This window comes from Aspergillus terreus, genomic scaffold (genome assembly GCF_000149615.1).
Source record: "Aspergillus terreus NIH2624 scaffold_13 genomic scaffold, whole genome shotgun sequence".
Classification (NCBI taxonomy): Eukaryota; Fungi; Ascomycota; class Eurotiomycetes; order Eurotiales; family Aspergillaceae; genus Aspergillus; species Aspergillus terreus.
In genome coordinates this window covers 664,686-679,756 of record NT_165936.1, presented here as the reverse complement: position 1 = coordinate 679,756, position 15,071 = coordinate 664,686, and the positions used below count along the sequence as shown (strand labels likewise).

The following is a 15,071-nucleotide window of genomic DNA, read 5'->3' as shown; positions in this document are numbered from 1 at the left end:
CCGCACCGGATGCATGCTTCCTTCATCCTTCCCGGTGCTGTACGTACCCATTACCTCCGTCCCAGACTGGACTGGAGTCGAATTCAGCCAGCCTGGGCCTGGCCAGCACATGGGTGCTCATTGCTTCCGCCTGCAGTGCGGGTGGGGCAGAAACCGGGGTTTGATCCCGACAGAAAATGGGGAGTACAAGTAGTTGCATGGAAACGGAGATGCGCGGTGATAGCCAGCTGGCCCTCTTTTGGGGAGCCCATGGCGCCTAACTAGCTAACCATGCTGCCTTGGACCAGCCGGCGAATTTCTACCTGTGGCCGGTCACGACCGCCCAGAGAAAGTTTTGTCGGGTCCATTCAAAGCTGCAAGCTTCATCCCTGATGTATGGTCAATTTCCCCTCTCCCCTCGTCGCCTTCGGAGCTTGACATTATTATTACTACAGGAGGTATTACCGTTATTATTACTGATGATCATACTGAAAGGGTCCTCGGGTACGCCGACCCTCGTCCACAGAAAGACCGCCTTGATCTACTCCGTAGCATGCTCTCTGCCAACCGGTGGCTGTCCCAGGTCAAGGACATCCGCATGAGCCGATGTGCTAATCGGGCTTGCGACAGCGAATGATCGGTTTACTGCGTGTTATGGAGCGATCCCAATAGCGTCACCGTTATTTCCACCAGTTCCCTTGGACACTGGGGTTCGTGGACCTCGATCCACCGAATGTAACATCAAGGTGTCGCATGGAAGGGACGCGCCGTCGGAGGGTTTGAAGAAGAAAAGGGGAGACCAGAAAAAAAAAATGAAAATGAAAAAGAAAAAGAAAATTAGAAGCGAACTAAGGAAGTAGCAACGTGCGGAAAAGGCGGACTTGCCCGAGGGAGATCCATGGTTCCGACCAACAAAGACCTGGAGCCGATACGGATCGTCATCCTTTCTATTCTTCTTCTCCACGAGAAGGGGCTTCCATCTCATATCATATGACGATGGAAGACATCATCAGGATACCCAAACATCCAACAGAGACTGAACTAGTGCCCCTGGGATCCACTTCACACCATGTCCCTCCCCTCGGGCACGCCTCGCGAGACTTGCTCGATCGCGAACATTCGCCGGTAGCTGAGTCGGAGTGGCGATCTTAGTCGCCCTGGGGCATTGCGTCCCGCTTCTCGTCAACAGTTACAATACATATAAGGGCTATCCTTATCATCCATTTACCTATGGCGTTCATCGAACGCCCTCCCTCGAGGCGATTGGTCCCCGAGAGCGCCGACACGAGGCCCCTCGAACAATCATCATCCGGGGAGCGTGGCCCTCTTCCATCCGGAGTACCGCATCGAATGGAATAATAATGATACATCCATCCCGGACCCAACTGAATCTTCCAGAACTCAATGGTCCTGCAGCATGGAGGTCGCCGTCGTGCACCGTCCCATGCGGCCTCCTGACCGCTTCTCTCCTCTGAATGCCAATTATTGCTTGATCCATTCATGATGATTGCCGCCGCTGGCCCACTCGCCTTCTTGCCGCCACATTGGTAACCCGACTGATCAATTCTCATGGAGAAGTGGATGCCCTCGGAGATGAGCATTGGTGCATTCATTTGCCTTTGGTTCTCACTTTCTATCTATTGTACGGAGTATGTGGAGAGTCTGTCTTTTTCTCTCTCTCCCGTGTGTCTTTCGTCGTCTCTCCTAACGGCTCAGGGGTGTGGCTGTACACCCTCGGATGCTCGACATAGATGATGCCCAGCAGCAGATGCTCTGGTGGTGGTCGATAATTGATTGATCGACTCGGCCCACTCGTCCACCCCCAACTTCCCTCCCTGCCTCACTGGCACTATTTTCAGCTCCTTTTTCTCTGGTAATTTCCGAGCTTTCCAAACCTTCCAACTATCCTGGCTCTCGGGACCCAGTGGCCCAGTGGTTTGGATCCCGATCAGCCCGTCTTTTGGTCTCTTGCAGTGCCACTTGCCGTCGTGCTTAGCCGTTCATACGTTCGACTGATTGCAGGCATTCATCAAGTCCTGACGTCCAATTCCCTCGTGAGTTGGCTAACGTGGCAAAAAAAAGGTTGCAGAATCCACTCTATTAGTGTTTAGAGAGGTATTTAATACAACGGCCACCTGGAAATAATCCAAATAGGGGACGAAAAAATAAGATAAAATAAAATAAAATAAAAATAGAATAAATAATAGAGACCCAGCTGCTCGGATATCCCTCGCTCACTGTCAGCTATCAGACCCCCTCTCCGTCTTCCTCTCTTGCCTCATTACTCTCTTCATTCTCTTCCTCCCGTCCAAATTAAAGTTGATTCCTTCGGCTCTCTCGGGTCCCCTTCTCCCTCCTTCTCTCCATTGGTTCTGTACCGGCCGAGACTACTTCAAACCTTCGAGTCAGTCCAGACATCCCCTGATCGAGGCCCAACGTGTGGCGGTGATAGGCGTTTGTCTCAGGATCTGCCATCCAGAGCCGTATCTGGCAAACAAACACCGAGTGACAGACAAAGACGACCAGCTGAACGGGCTGTGTCGGGTCGTGGTGAAGTCTCGGCATCCTCCCGAGTCCAGTCTTGCTCCCAAGTAACCCTAACCGGGACATCACTCCTGCCTGCCCTCTGTTTTAAAGCACCCCCTTCTCCTTCCAGTATCAGGGGATCCGTGGCTCGCACTCTAGACGGTGCCAATGTCCCAGATGCTCGCCCATCATGCGGTTATAGGAGAGCCGGCGGGTGCAGGGTTGGCCGGGGGCCAACCCAGCTACCCGTCAATCTTTCGCGCCAGCGCCGAGATCCCGCCGTTCTACGCCTCCTACCGGTGGTGGGAGGACGAGGCCACCCCCATGCTATGGGCTTTCGACGCCCAGGAGATCAAGCGCGTCATCCGCTTCGGCCTGTACCGGGACCAGCAGCTGCCGCGCACGGCGCTGCAGAGACGCAACGCCTCCACCGTGGATGCGTTCCTGAAGACCCTCGTCGAGCCCGCCGAACGGGTCTTCACGGCCAACCTGTCGCACATCCAGAAGGTCGAGGAGATTCTCCGCCGGTGCAGGATCACCGCGCCCCCGCGCTCCGCGTGGAGCTGGTTCCCGGCCCAGACAGACCGTGACGTGCAGCCGGCTGATATTGCCAGCGCCATCGATGCCGAAAGTCACCTGCAGTTTACACGCATTTCGTTTGAGGAGCTCGTCCGCTACTCGCTCGGGTACCCGTCTGCGGCGGTCGAGTGGTTCTTCCAGCAGCACACTGCGTTCTACATCCACATGTATAACTACCTGCATGCGTATCCGGACGAGGTGGGCCGGTTTGTCGAGGTCGAGACGGTACGTAAGCCAGCGGAGTCTTCTGTATCTCTAACGGCATACTGACAACGTCTAGTATCTGCGCGGCCACAGCCCCTTCGCCCACCGCGCCCTGGTCCAGTGCTTGCTTGCAGTGCAGTCCGGGGGTACAGCCGAGATTTCCACCCCGACAGCCCCGGCCTTCGAGTTTATCGCCGGCCCCATCCAGCGGCTGTTCACAGACCTCTCGCCCAGCCTGACCGACATCCTGAAAGTGCTCGCCGTGCTGAGCGTCCGCTTCCAGCGCACGTACGTGCATGCCCGCGAGATGGACTGGACGCGGCCGTTCAACGTGGGATTTTCCTTTCTCGAAGACCTGCTGGCCGCCACCTCGGCCAAGGACTTTGCGCGCACGCTGACGGCCACCGACGAAGGAGTCTTTGGCAAACTCACTGTGCAGAGCATCCTGGACGAGGACGCGGTGACGACGGGGATCCTCACACAGTGGGAGCACCTCAGCCTCGACGTGTGGGAGTGTTGCACCGGGCTGCCGGATATGATTCCTCTGATCCAGGAGTGCGTGCAGGTGAGTGTCCCCTCCCCCCCTGCCAGTCGTGGTGGATAGAGCATAACTGACTGCTGTGCAGGCCCTCGTTGGGACGCGAAACTACCACTCCCTGACAGCCATCCTCACCGGCCTCCACAGATACAGCATCACCGACTCCTCCCTGACCACCACCCCCGCCGCCGCCGCCATGATCGTCCCCAACCCCGTCGTGCCCCCGGACCTGCTGTGTCTCCTCCACCCGTTCCAGAACTACGCCGCCTACCGACAGCAGTTCGTCAACGCTCCAGGGATCCCGTTCCTCGTGCCGCACATCAGAGAGTCCGAGGAGCACGGCCAGCAGGTCCTGAGCCAGATGTTCCAGCAGATGCGGACGGCGCTGCACTAGGCAGTGGACAGGTCGATGTGACGGGGCGATATGACGGATGACTGATGCGGGATGATTAACTGACGAGTAATAAATGGCATTGTTTTCTTTTTCTGTTCTGGTTCCAGACTGAGCATTTGGTTGGCATTGAAATTTGGTCCAGCGGTAGTGCAAAAGCCTTGTATGTTAGCCATCGCGTGGATCTTAGGTGCTCGGAGGATATACCCCCGCTGTTAATGAGCATAATTCAGATGAACCAAGCCCTCTCGTGCACCCTCGCCACCAAAGTCCATTCTACACACGCTTCCTATCCTCCTCCACAGGAAGACGGGGATACCCAAAAACGCCCAGGAAATACAAAACCCGATTCCCAAACAAGAACGCCGTAACCCCCACATTCCCCCAGGTCAGCACATTCCACCCCGCGACATCGACAAACGCGTCCCAGCCCATGGCCAGGCCCGTGACGTAGACGTGCCCGACGTCCGCGACCGCCAGCGCGAGCAGATAGTTGCGCAGGACGGCGGGCTCGCGCGTGGAGTACAGCGTGGCCACACCGAGCAGGCAGAGGAGCCCGTAGAGGCTGGAGAGCTGGTAGGCGAGCGCTATGGAGGACGGGGGGATGGAGTCCGCGTCCAGCGCCGGCGTGTTGGGGATTTGGTCGGTGATGAAGCTGGGGAGGTTGAGGAGGGGGTACAGCCAGCCGCCGATTCTGGGGGTTTAGTACCGGGTACTCGGGGTGTGGTGGGGGGAAGGCTTACAGGGAGAGAGGCTCGAGGATGGCGAAGAGGATGTGAGGCCAGCGGGGGAGGATTGTGGTAGGCATGATGGAGTATGATTAAGGGAGGTGTGGTGATGGTGGTTTGGTGTTGTTGGAGTGGAGATGGGAATTAAGATAAGATGCGGTGATAAGATTTCTTTCTCCACCAAAGCACAATTCCATACATAATTGCACATCACGGTCCACAATGTGCATTGATTGTCGTAGAACAGGGCTATGCAACCATTGCTGCAGCCAGGTGACACTGTACGCAGAGCCTTTAATTTGGTGTATTTATCCCGTGAAAATATAAGGCGTTGCTTGAGTTATACGTGGCAAGAGCGGTTAATACTCAATCGGGCAGCTGAGGACAGCAACATTTTCAATATTTACTAAACACATGATTGTTCGAGCGCTTGAGCAGTTAACAAGAACAAAGATAAGGCTCACACCCTGATCCCGAGCGACAGATCTCCAACGCGTGGGCTAAGTTTCCTTTTCCATGAGTCTGCGAGCAGCCACACCCCTGAATGTGTCGAGCTTGCTAATGTCTGCAGAGAAAACCAGGAACTCCTCGTACATCTCCCACGCCTCCTCCTTTTTACCCTGAACCCAGTATAGTTCTGCGCGCATAAAAGAGATACCAAAGCTTGTTGGCGAAAAGAAGCCTGATTTATCAGTACGAGAATATCGGAACTTCTCAAGAGTTTCTTCCGCTTCTCGAAACCGACATTGCTTTTGATAGCACCACGCAAGGGCCACGATACTCCCCCGCGTATCCGGATCGTCTTGTCCGAATTTCCTTTCTTGAGCGCTCAACGAAACCTGCAACAACTTTTCCGCCTGTTTCAGTTTCCCAGTGCCAACGAAGGTGATCCCTATTCGGCAAGTAGCTTCTAAAGTACCCCTGGCATCCGGGCCCAGAATTTCATGATAGTCAGCCAACACATGTAGGAGTAGATCCTGTGCATCACTTCGACCAGCTTGCTCATACATAACGCCAAGGTCAAGCTTGATACGAAGTGTTTCCAGGTTATCCGGACCATGGAGATTCTCATAGCCCTCTAAGGCCCGCTGAAGATTCCCTTCTGCGTCGGCAAAATTTCCTTGTTGCTCTTGCACGTAACCAAGTCCCCTGGCAATAACCAGAGTCTCCTCATACTGCGTCCCCGAGAGCTTCTCGAACCAGCTTTCTATCCGCTTGAACAAAGCTTCTGCATCTTCCAGCTTGTGCTGAAGCTTGTATGTCAATGCTAGCCATTCGGTCATCTCGAAAAACTGACGGCCTTGATCCCGATCTTCGCTGATAAGTCGCTGACAAAGCTTCTCTGCTTCATGATCTCGACCTGTTTGGAAATATATCGAGCAGAGAATCTTTGTGAATATCGATCTCTCGATACCACGGGAACACTGTGAGCAGGACGGCTTCGCAAGCATCCTCTTGATGGCATTTTCCACGTCTTCACATCTTTTGCGTTTCATGTCTAACACAACGAACGGCAGAATGACTAGAGATCCACAAAGGCATGGTCGTTCGTGCTTCCTTAAGAAACCATGTGGTAATCGATCTAAGACCACGCTGGCGAGATCTGAATCGCACATCGCATATAGTGACCCGAGAAGCCAAATCAAGTCGTAAGTCACTGGATGTCCGCCGCCGAGTGTCTTTTCACACCAATCTAAGACACACGCCACAGTGTTAGCGAGTATAGGATACTGGCCTAGCGGATAGTGATCATGCAGCTTGAAGACATAGAGAGCCATCCTCTCCAGAGTCTGTCGTTGTCCGTTTCTTGATAGCTGCACGATCTGATGGGCATGCCGATACAAGCGTTGCCTCGTGATCCACTGCCCTTGATCCTGCTTAGATGGAAAGGACTGTAGAGTAGATCTCATCGCTATGACAACTATTTCTTCCATATAAGGTCTCATTTTGCTGTGGCACCAGTCTTGCACTACTGGGTGCATTGAGTAAGTACTGCCCCGCTCGGAAGTGATTAGCGAGAAGTTGAGGAGCTCAGCCATTGCCCTGAAGAACGTGGTTGGCTTCAGCACAATCTCTGCTAGCCAATGTGGCTCGGAATTATGATCAAGGCCCTGGCGAACGAGGCCATACCATATATCGTGGTTATCAAAGCATGACAGCAATAACAGTAATCTTGCAGCTGACGGCGACCTCTGCTTAACCGCAGTGACGGACATTGCCCATGTAGTTGTTAAATCACCGTTTTCGTACTGCCCAAAGGGCTCAAGCCCTTTGTTTAGCTCCTCCCACTGGCTGTGATACAATTCTAGATATTCACCAACAGACACTCCTGTCTGCCGTATATAGGATCCAGCAAGCACAACGGCAAGAGGAAGCCCATCCAGCCTATTTGCAAGTGCAACAACATCTTCGTTCAGTTAGTCAAACAAGTATCGAGTGAGAAAGAGATATTGTCTGCACACACCGGGGTTGTCTTTCTCTGTCATCGGTAACACGGGCCCAGCACGAGTTAGAAGCAGCTCTATTGACTCGGCGGTTGGTAGTTTCTGGATGAGGTAAGGATCTCTTCCCACGCGGTTCGCGAGGCTCAACTCGCGTGTCGTGATGAGAATCGAGCCATGGTGTGCTGCAGGAAAGAATCTGGTAATGTCGTAATGGTCTGCATCGGGGGCCCCAGATGGGCAACAGCCATCAACGTTGTCAAAGACCAGCAGCCATTTGGAGTTTCCGGCTTGTGACAGCCAGCTTAAAACCTGTACAGCTTGCTCCTCCACATTCTGGTCATTCGTTGCCTGGCATTCAACCCCAGGCAACTTGGCCAGAAATGAAGCCATTGACTGGCATGCCGTTTCTCGAGTTTTGCCGTTGACCCAAAAAATGGCCGAGAATTCTTCCTTATAGCGCAGAACAAAGTGAATCGCCAACTGCGTCTTTCCAAGCCCACCTAGACCTTGCACTACGGCTATTTTTCTGCTTGTGGAGGCCTCAGGACTAAGCCGATCCCATAAGTTGAGCAAATCCGTGTCGCGGCCGATAAGACGCTCTACTGCAAGTATCTCCATTGATTCGAAATTGACACTGAACATTTCCTGGTCGACTATAGGAATACATAGTCAGTCAGACTTCAGGTCGCGTGGATTCAGCTTTGCAAGAACCACTGACCTGCCGGCAACGCCCGTGGGTGTCCAGAATCCTCGCACAGCCTGAGTGGTCCGATAACAGACAGTAGATTTTTGGCATACGCAGCCGCAGTTGCTGCCGCATACCAATTCCAGGCATCATTTTTATAGGAATCTGCATAGTCGCTGATTCCTCGTATGACTAGGCAGGGGAGCACATCTACCACTCCGGTTGCTTCCATTTCAACACAGAGTACGTTGAAATCTCGCCCAAGGCGTTTTCTCAGGTTGGCATCCTTTATCAACTGGTCGCCAGACGCAATTATGCCGTAGTGGATCATCGGGTCCGGGCTTTCGCGAGGGATTCGATCCACGATCAAGCCTGACTCATCGTAGAGCTCATCGCTCCGTGTCTTGTCATAGACTAGTCCTTGAAGGTTGGGATGTCGCTCCACCATCTCCGTGATGTATGGGAGAATTCTAGGATTCCTTCCAACCACCTGCCCATGTTGGAGCGCAGAAACTGCACTCAGAACCACGTCTGGGGGTTTGTTCAGGTGTCCTGTGATCTTGAAGCTCCCATCAAGGTGCTTTCCTCTATCATGGGGTAGCACGCCGCCCAGCCCATCTCCTGGAATTCCGACGACCACATCACCAAGACGCACATCATGTCTTTCACTCGGTATTCCTCCTCCAATCCCCACTAAAAATCCGAAGCGGATGTTCTTGAAAGTACGCCTCACACTTGTTGTTAGCCTTGCAGCTGCCGATGATCCGGGAACCCCGGCCAAAGGGGATACAATGACAATATTATGTCCCCGAATAGATCCAAGAATGTAAGTGATTGGATCATCTTGTTCGCTGAACAGGCCGTGATACTCGTCCAACACACACTCTGCCACAGTCGATTCGATGGGAAGAGCACTGATCCACGCCACAGTGTAATGCTCCTTCGGCCGGTTCTCCATGACGGAAAGAGGTTCAACAATTTGGACTCTTGTGTGCGTGAGGTTGTCGCAGGCTCAAGGGGGAAGATATATCTCAATTTATCATGCAGTTGAGAGTGTAATACATAGCCCGGGCTGCCCAGCCTTGAACAGGCTATCTGTAATAAGTACTTGAAAAGTATTTCGTTCTCCTGGGGCTGTAGGGTGTCTAAATAGGGGCCTAGCGGCAAGGCTGAACCGGTCGTCAGCACAAGGCCAAAAGAAGCGTCAGGCTGTGGTGTCTCGTACTCCTTCACCGCCTATACCAATCTACTAGGGTCAACAGTCCCGGCGCCTCGCCCTACGACATGAAGCCAGAACGAAGTGGTCTGGAATAGCGGTCAGAATCAGGCCTTGCGGAATGGCTAGAGATGGTTCAATGACCTTGCTACCTGGGTACAATCCAATGATACTGGTATGACCAGCAGTTCAACAAGAGCGCCGCCTGGAATCTATTATCTAACCCAGGAGAGTCGTACCCCTGTCTCCCCACCAGGCCATCATGTTATCAACCCATTGGCGCCAGCTGAATGTAACGACAGTACACGCCCAGCTGTTTCAGCTCGAATCCTGTTGTCCCAACACTGATATCTGATTGGGCTTACATTTCCTACAAGAGAAATTTCCCGAGCGTATCTTTCACATAATACAAGCACTACTAGCGTAATAAATGCCAGTGATTACTTTGAGAAACGACGAAAGCGACTGAACTTGTCCGTGAGAATGGGGATAGACGTCCCCTTGAGTGCGGGGAAACCGAGTGGAATATCGGAATGACATGGTTCCTGCAACCTGAATTCAGAGATTGCACACTGGAGACATGAGATAGCGACTCTGTAGAACGAGATTTCGACATTACTTTGAAAGCAGCTGGCTTTCCACTCGCACTGAGATTTCTTGGTCTTATCTATGAAGACACGCGGGACCGATGTCTCTGGCACTGAGCATGGCACAGTCGAACAGGGACATCCAGGCTGCCGAGAAAGCACTGGAAGGGCTTGCAGATAGGCTAGCAGATGAAGTATCAGCAAATATTGATCTATCGTAATGCTGCATAAGAACCTTTCATACCCGCATTGCTGATTCAGCATCCACGTGCGCGGTACATCTCCATCATCCAACTGTCCAACATCACAACTCATCATTCTCCTACCCACTAAATAGTCCATCCACCTACAAGATGGCCTTCTATATGGAGTACTCTGGCAATATAACAGCCCCAAGCATTCCCCAGTGATACGGGTGATCGACCATGGATTCCAGTCCCACCAACACAGTCCCCCGGTCCTTCTACGAGTCCCTGATCCGCGAGTTGCCCCAGCCCCAGAGTCTCCGCATCGCTCCTCTCCGAGAGCCCGTCTCCTCGCGGACTCTGAACATCCCATCACCGCTCGAGCCCAATGCCAGCGCCGTCCACGACCCCAAGGCGACCAGTGCAGCCGGCAGCGGCACACTCCCGCCCCGTAACAACGACTCCAGCGGAGGACCGCCGGAGGGCGGCCCCCAGACGCGAAGTAAAAAGAGCGACCCGTCGGTGGACACCCTCTTGACGCATGACCCGCCCCCGAAACCCATCCTACCGAGCTTTGTCAATCCTCGCGCGCTCGAGCGGTTCCCCTACTCCTCGTTTGACGATGACGCTTCCGGTCGTAAACGTCGCCGCTTGGATGTCCAGGCTGATTCCTTCGGCCAACACCTCCAGCTGCCCATCCCCCAGGCAAAGAAGGAACAACGACCCCGGCGGCCGTTCGGTCCGTTCGCCATCGTCAACGGTCTCTGTGAACCGCCGCCCAACGCCGCCCTCCTCCCGTCCATAGATGACTCAATCACTCGGCTGCTGAGCAAACCCACCCGGGAGGATACGGTGGTGGAGCCCGCTCTGTTGACGAAGCAACCCGCTGCAGATGGCCAACGCGAACGGCGCGAGGGGCGGATAGAAGAGATCCTCGATTCTCCGGTGGTGGAGAAGGCCGCGGACGAGGACCAGGGAGACGCTGTTGGCCGGAGGGAACCAAACGTCGAACCAGACCAGTCTCAAAAATCCACCGAGGCTGCAGCCGAGCCACTCTCTCCGAAAACGCGGGGCCGTTCGCGCAAGAACGTCCGCAAGTGGACCGAAGAGGAGACGACGGCTCTCCTCCGCGGTGTGGTCAAATGCGGCATCGGCAATTGGACGGCCATCCTGGCGCAGCCGGAGCTCAAGTTCAACAAACGGAGTGCATCGAATCTGAAGGACCGCTTTCGCGTCTGTTGTCCGTGGGCGTACCGCGCCGCGGACCCGAACGAAGCTACGAAGAAACTGCGAGATAGTCTCGCTGATGCGCTCTCCCGCGCGGAAGCTGACGGCCCCGATGGGACCTCGGGGAAGATTCACCTCCCGCATCCGTGGCCTGCTGAGTCGGAGTCGACCACCACGGGAGACGGCTCAGCGGGTACGGTGGAGGAGACCCCGGCGTCTGGGGCAGCTTCACCGCAGAGGGCGGATCCTCCAGAGCCAGGAACGCGCGCAAAGCGAAATGCATCAACGATAATGCCCACTCTTACTGGGAAATCTCGGTCTACGCTGGCGTCACTGGGAATCCCCGAGCCGCACGTTACTATGAAATCGCGACGACGCTCGCGACGGCCGTTTACGGCTACCGAGGACGAGGCTCTACTGAAAGGCTACGCGGTGCACGGGTTCCAGTGGACACTGATCCAGCAGGATAAGCGCTTGAACCTCAGCCATCGCAGAGCAACGGATCTGCGGGATCGTTTCCGGACCAAGTTCCCCCATGCGTATCGAGACGGCGGCTCTGTCAGCGGCAAATCGCTCCATAGTGCAGAGAAGCCTCTAGATACGGTGACCAAGTCGAACTCGCAGGCGGCCACGCCGCCCTCACAAACCAAATCTGACGCAGCAGATCAGACCGTCGGGCCCGTCGACCCGGCGCTCTCGCCTCCGGCTCCGCCAGGCTATCTCGAGAATTCGACTGGGTTCCAGTTTCCGCTGGACGAAGCCACCGGAGGAGCGGGCGTGGACGCGTGGGATAATACTCTTGCCCCTATGATGTGGGATGAATTGACTTGATCTTCCGGGGCAGTCGCTCATATGTAGATTGGCATGTACAGAAGGAATGGACATAGCATCGCGCGTAGACTAACGACCGAATGAAAGGTATCAATTAACAGAGTATACATCACGGCCCGTAAACCGACAAGAATCAATGCAGTCCTGTTCACCAGGAACAAGGTATAACGGATACAACGCTTTGCTGAGGCAGGCCAGAAACATAGGAAAGAGTCCACATCAGATCACACCCCATCACCGCAGCAGAGCCCTCATCTACCACGCATTGCGATCCCAGTTCGGATCTACACCAGTCAGCACCAGCAAAAAAAGCCAACAAAAAGAAAGAAAGAAATTACTCACCCTGTATAAAACTCGCCAACACCTTACTCCCCGTCTGCAGCAGCGGATGCCCGGCGACAATCTGCAAGAACCGCTGCAGGCCCTCGCGCCGGTGCTCGATCACATCGTCGCTGAACCGGTTGGTAAACACCTTCCCCGGCAGCGGCGGGATCGTGACGCGCGTGCTCTCGCGCTCGAGGATGTCGCGGAAATACTCAAAGTCGGAGTACCGGCGGCGCACGACCGAGTGCTTCAGCTTGAAGGCTGGGATGTTGGTGCGGCACACGATCTCGTACGAGGTGTACATGTTGCGGGATGTGCCGTGGGTTTGGGGGTTGCGGACCTATTATCATTATCTTTAGTATGCTGTCGCTGTCGCTGTTGCTGTGTGTCTTGTGTCTGTGTGGAGGGGAAGGGGAAGGGGAGGGAGGGGTGACAGGGTCGGTTGTGTTCGGACGCACCTCGATCTCGAGAAAGTTCTCCGGCGGCCCGTAGATCTCCTCAAAGGTTTGCTGTCGCGACTCGGGGACGGCCTGCATTGTGATTTTTTTCTGTCCTGGTTGAAGGTAAAGATTTGGAGGTCCGTGGTGCAGGTGCTGGTGTGGATGGTGACAGAACGGGTGGGGACCGCGGGGAAGCGGGATGTGTGCAGTGCAGGGCTGGTTGATGGACGGATGCAAGTCAACGGGGCTTATACGAAGCACAGAGCTCGGGGGCCCAGCGTTCGAAGATTCGCGAGCTTTCGGGATAGACAGCTAGAAACAGGAATTTGGGCAGAAGTTATGACGACGCTGGAGGCTCGATTTGATAGAGCGCACGGTCCGGCTCTTACGTAATCCTTATCAATGACCGTTGAGACATGGCAGTATGGCAGTTAGATGGCATACTGGCTATATGGATAATGCATATAGGATACTCATGAGATGCAGAATCAATTTGTCTAATACACTGAAGAAGCTAGAACCCGTAAACACACCGATTTCCCGATAAGCCGTAGAAACAGTAAATCAATCGAACTGTAGTACAGAGAAAAGAACCCCGACGATAGCAATGCAGACACCGAATTAAGCAGAGTATGAGCGCATGAAGAACAAGAGAAACACCTGCCGGAATGTCATCATGGTGAAATAGAACAGAGAGAAACTTTTGATCTCTACTCCTGTCGACTGCGCTTGGCGCCATGCGGATTCCACGATCCATCGCCAACGCCGCCCTGGTTGGGGAAGAAGCCCTGGTTGAATCCGGGATTGGGGCCTTGGAAGCCGCCTTTACCTAGCCATACCGCGGTCAGAACACACACCCCATGGTGACTCCATCGACTCCATCCGTGCGTGGTGACACGTACCTTGCATGCCCATGTTGCCTCCCATGCCGCCCATCATCGGGTTCATTCCACCGCCCATCGGGTTCATGCCCATGCCTCCCATCGGGTTCATCGGCATGCCCATCATATTCGGTCCGCCGCCCATGCCACCACCGCGGCCGCGCATGCTGGCCGGTCCGCCGCGCATGCCACCCATCATGCCGCCGCGTTGGTTGAACCCGTAGTTCTGCATGCCGCCCATCGCGTTCCCGCCGAAGCCGCCCGCCATGGGATTCTGGAACCCACCCATCGGGTTCTGGAAGTTCCGGTTGTTGTACCCGCCCATGTTGTTCATGCCGCCGCGGTTGTTGAAGCCTCCCCGGCCGCCGCGGAAGCCCCCGCCCATGTTGTTCATGCCGAAGTTCATGTTCTGGTTGGGCGCGTTGAACCCGCCGGACATGGCGCGCGCCTGGTTGTCCTTGCGAATGGGGGCGTCCTTGGGCAGCGTGCGGAACGGGTTGGGTTGCGGGCTTGTGTAGGTGACTGTGTGTTTGCGGCCGGTTTGCCCCGTGATGTTGAATGACTCGATCTTGTGTTTTGTGGCGGTAGCCGCCTGCAGCGAGGTGAATTCGACAAAGACTTGTCTGTACGCAGCTTACTTAGTACGGTGGGATAGTGCTGAATGATATGCATGCCATACCCTTTACTCTTGCCGTTGACTTTGTGCTCACTGAAGGTGACATCCTTCAGCTCATCCTCACAGTCGGCCTGGCGGACCCAGCCGCGGATGTCATCGTCGGTCGTCCACCAGAACAGATCGGAGATCAACAGCGCCGGCATTGCATCAGGATCGGTGGGCCGATCATCGTGTTCCTTGCGTTTCACGCCCTGTGTCGGTGCTGGCGTTTCACTCGACGTGTGTTGCGTGTTAGATTCTGGTTGTGTTACATGCTCGCCATTGGCACCGGTGCCGTCCGCGTGGTCCTGCTTCGCGTCGGTCTCTGTGAAACCATCGTTCTGTGCGGCACCGCTCGTCTGCGGCTGGTCGGGAGCGTCTAAGATCAGCTCCGAGTCGTCGTGTTTCATGTCATCGCCTTGGTCATTGGCGTTGTATCCGCTGCCATCTCCGTAGATGTCAATATCGAAGTTATCGTCCTCAGTGGCCATCGTGCTAGAGGGGGGCTCGGAACGTCAGAGCCACAGGGAACAGCTTGATTGTGCAAAATACAGTCCTTGTTTTCTTCTTGCTTTGCTTTTCTCAGGTTCTTGCGATGATTCCAAAGTACATGTCTGCAGACGGAAGTCGTCAATTAGCATGGAGATAATC

The 15,071-nt window shown here is 54.7% G+C and overlaps 6 protein-coding genes across 6 annotated transcripts; 2 read left to right on the top strand and 4 right to left on the bottom strand.

Moving 5' to 3' along the window:
- Positions 1–2,673: 2,673 nt before the first annotated feature.
- On the top strand, positions 2,674–4,220 carry ATEG_08735 (uncharacterized protein; the record flags this gene model as incomplete). The annotated part of the gene is made up of 3 exons (XM_001217320.1): positions 2,674–3,309; positions 3,365–3,853; positions 3,915–4,220. The coding sequence occupies 3 exons, from the start codon at positions 2,674–2,676 to the stop codon at positions 4,218–4,220; spliced, it is 1,431 nt and encodes a 476-aa protein (XP_001217321.1).
- Positions 4,221–4,493: 273 nt separating this feature from the next.
- ATEG_08734 (uncharacterized protein) lies at positions 4,494–5,025 on the bottom strand (the record flags this gene model as incomplete). Its single annotated transcript, XM_001217319.1, has 2 exons — positions 4,494–4,911; positions 4,961–5,025. The coding sequence occupies 2 exons, from the start codon at positions 5,023–5,025 to the stop codon at positions 4,494–4,496; spliced, it is 483 nt and encodes a 160-aa protein (XP_001217320.1).
- Positions 5,026–5,445: 420 nt separating this feature from the next.
- On the bottom strand, positions 5,446–9,032 carry ATEG_08733 (uncharacterized protein; the record flags this gene model as incomplete). The annotated part of the gene is made up of 3 exons (XM_001217318.1): positions 5,446–7,352; positions 7,410–8,042; positions 8,108–9,032. 3 exons carry the CDS (start codon positions 9,030–9,032, stop codon positions 5,446–5,448), a joined length of 3,465 nt encoding a protein of 1,154 aa, XP_001217319.1.
- A 1,270-nt stretch (positions 9,033–10,302) lies between these two features.
- Positions 10,303–12,120, top strand: ATEG_08732 (uncharacterized protein; the record flags this gene model as incomplete). The annotated part of the gene is made up of 1 exon (XM_001217317.1): positions 10,303–12,120. The coding sequence occupies one exon, from the start codon at positions 10,303–10,305 to the stop codon at positions 12,118–12,120; it is 1,818 nt and encodes a 605-aa protein (XP_001217318.1).
- Positions 12,121–12,375: 255 nt separating this feature from the next.
- Positions 12,376–12,980, bottom strand: ATEG_08731 (sorting nexin-3; the record flags this gene model as incomplete). Its single annotated transcript, XM_001217316.1, has 3 exons — positions 12,376–12,404; positions 12,463–12,784; positions 12,903–12,980. 3 exons carry the CDS (start codon positions 12,978–12,980, stop codon positions 12,376–12,378), a joined length of 429 nt encoding a protein of 142 aa, XP_001217317.1.
- A 614-nt stretch (positions 12,981–13,594) lies between these two features.
- Positions 13,595–14,911, bottom strand: ATEG_08730 (uncharacterized protein; the record flags this gene model as incomplete). Its single annotated transcript, XM_001217315.1, has 3 exons — positions 13,595–13,713; positions 13,787–14,388; positions 14,445–14,911. 3 exons carry the CDS (start codon positions 14,909–14,911, stop codon positions 13,595–13,597), a joined length of 1,188 nt encoding a protein of 395 aa, XP_001217316.1.
- Positions 14,912–15,071: the final 160 nt, after the last annotated feature.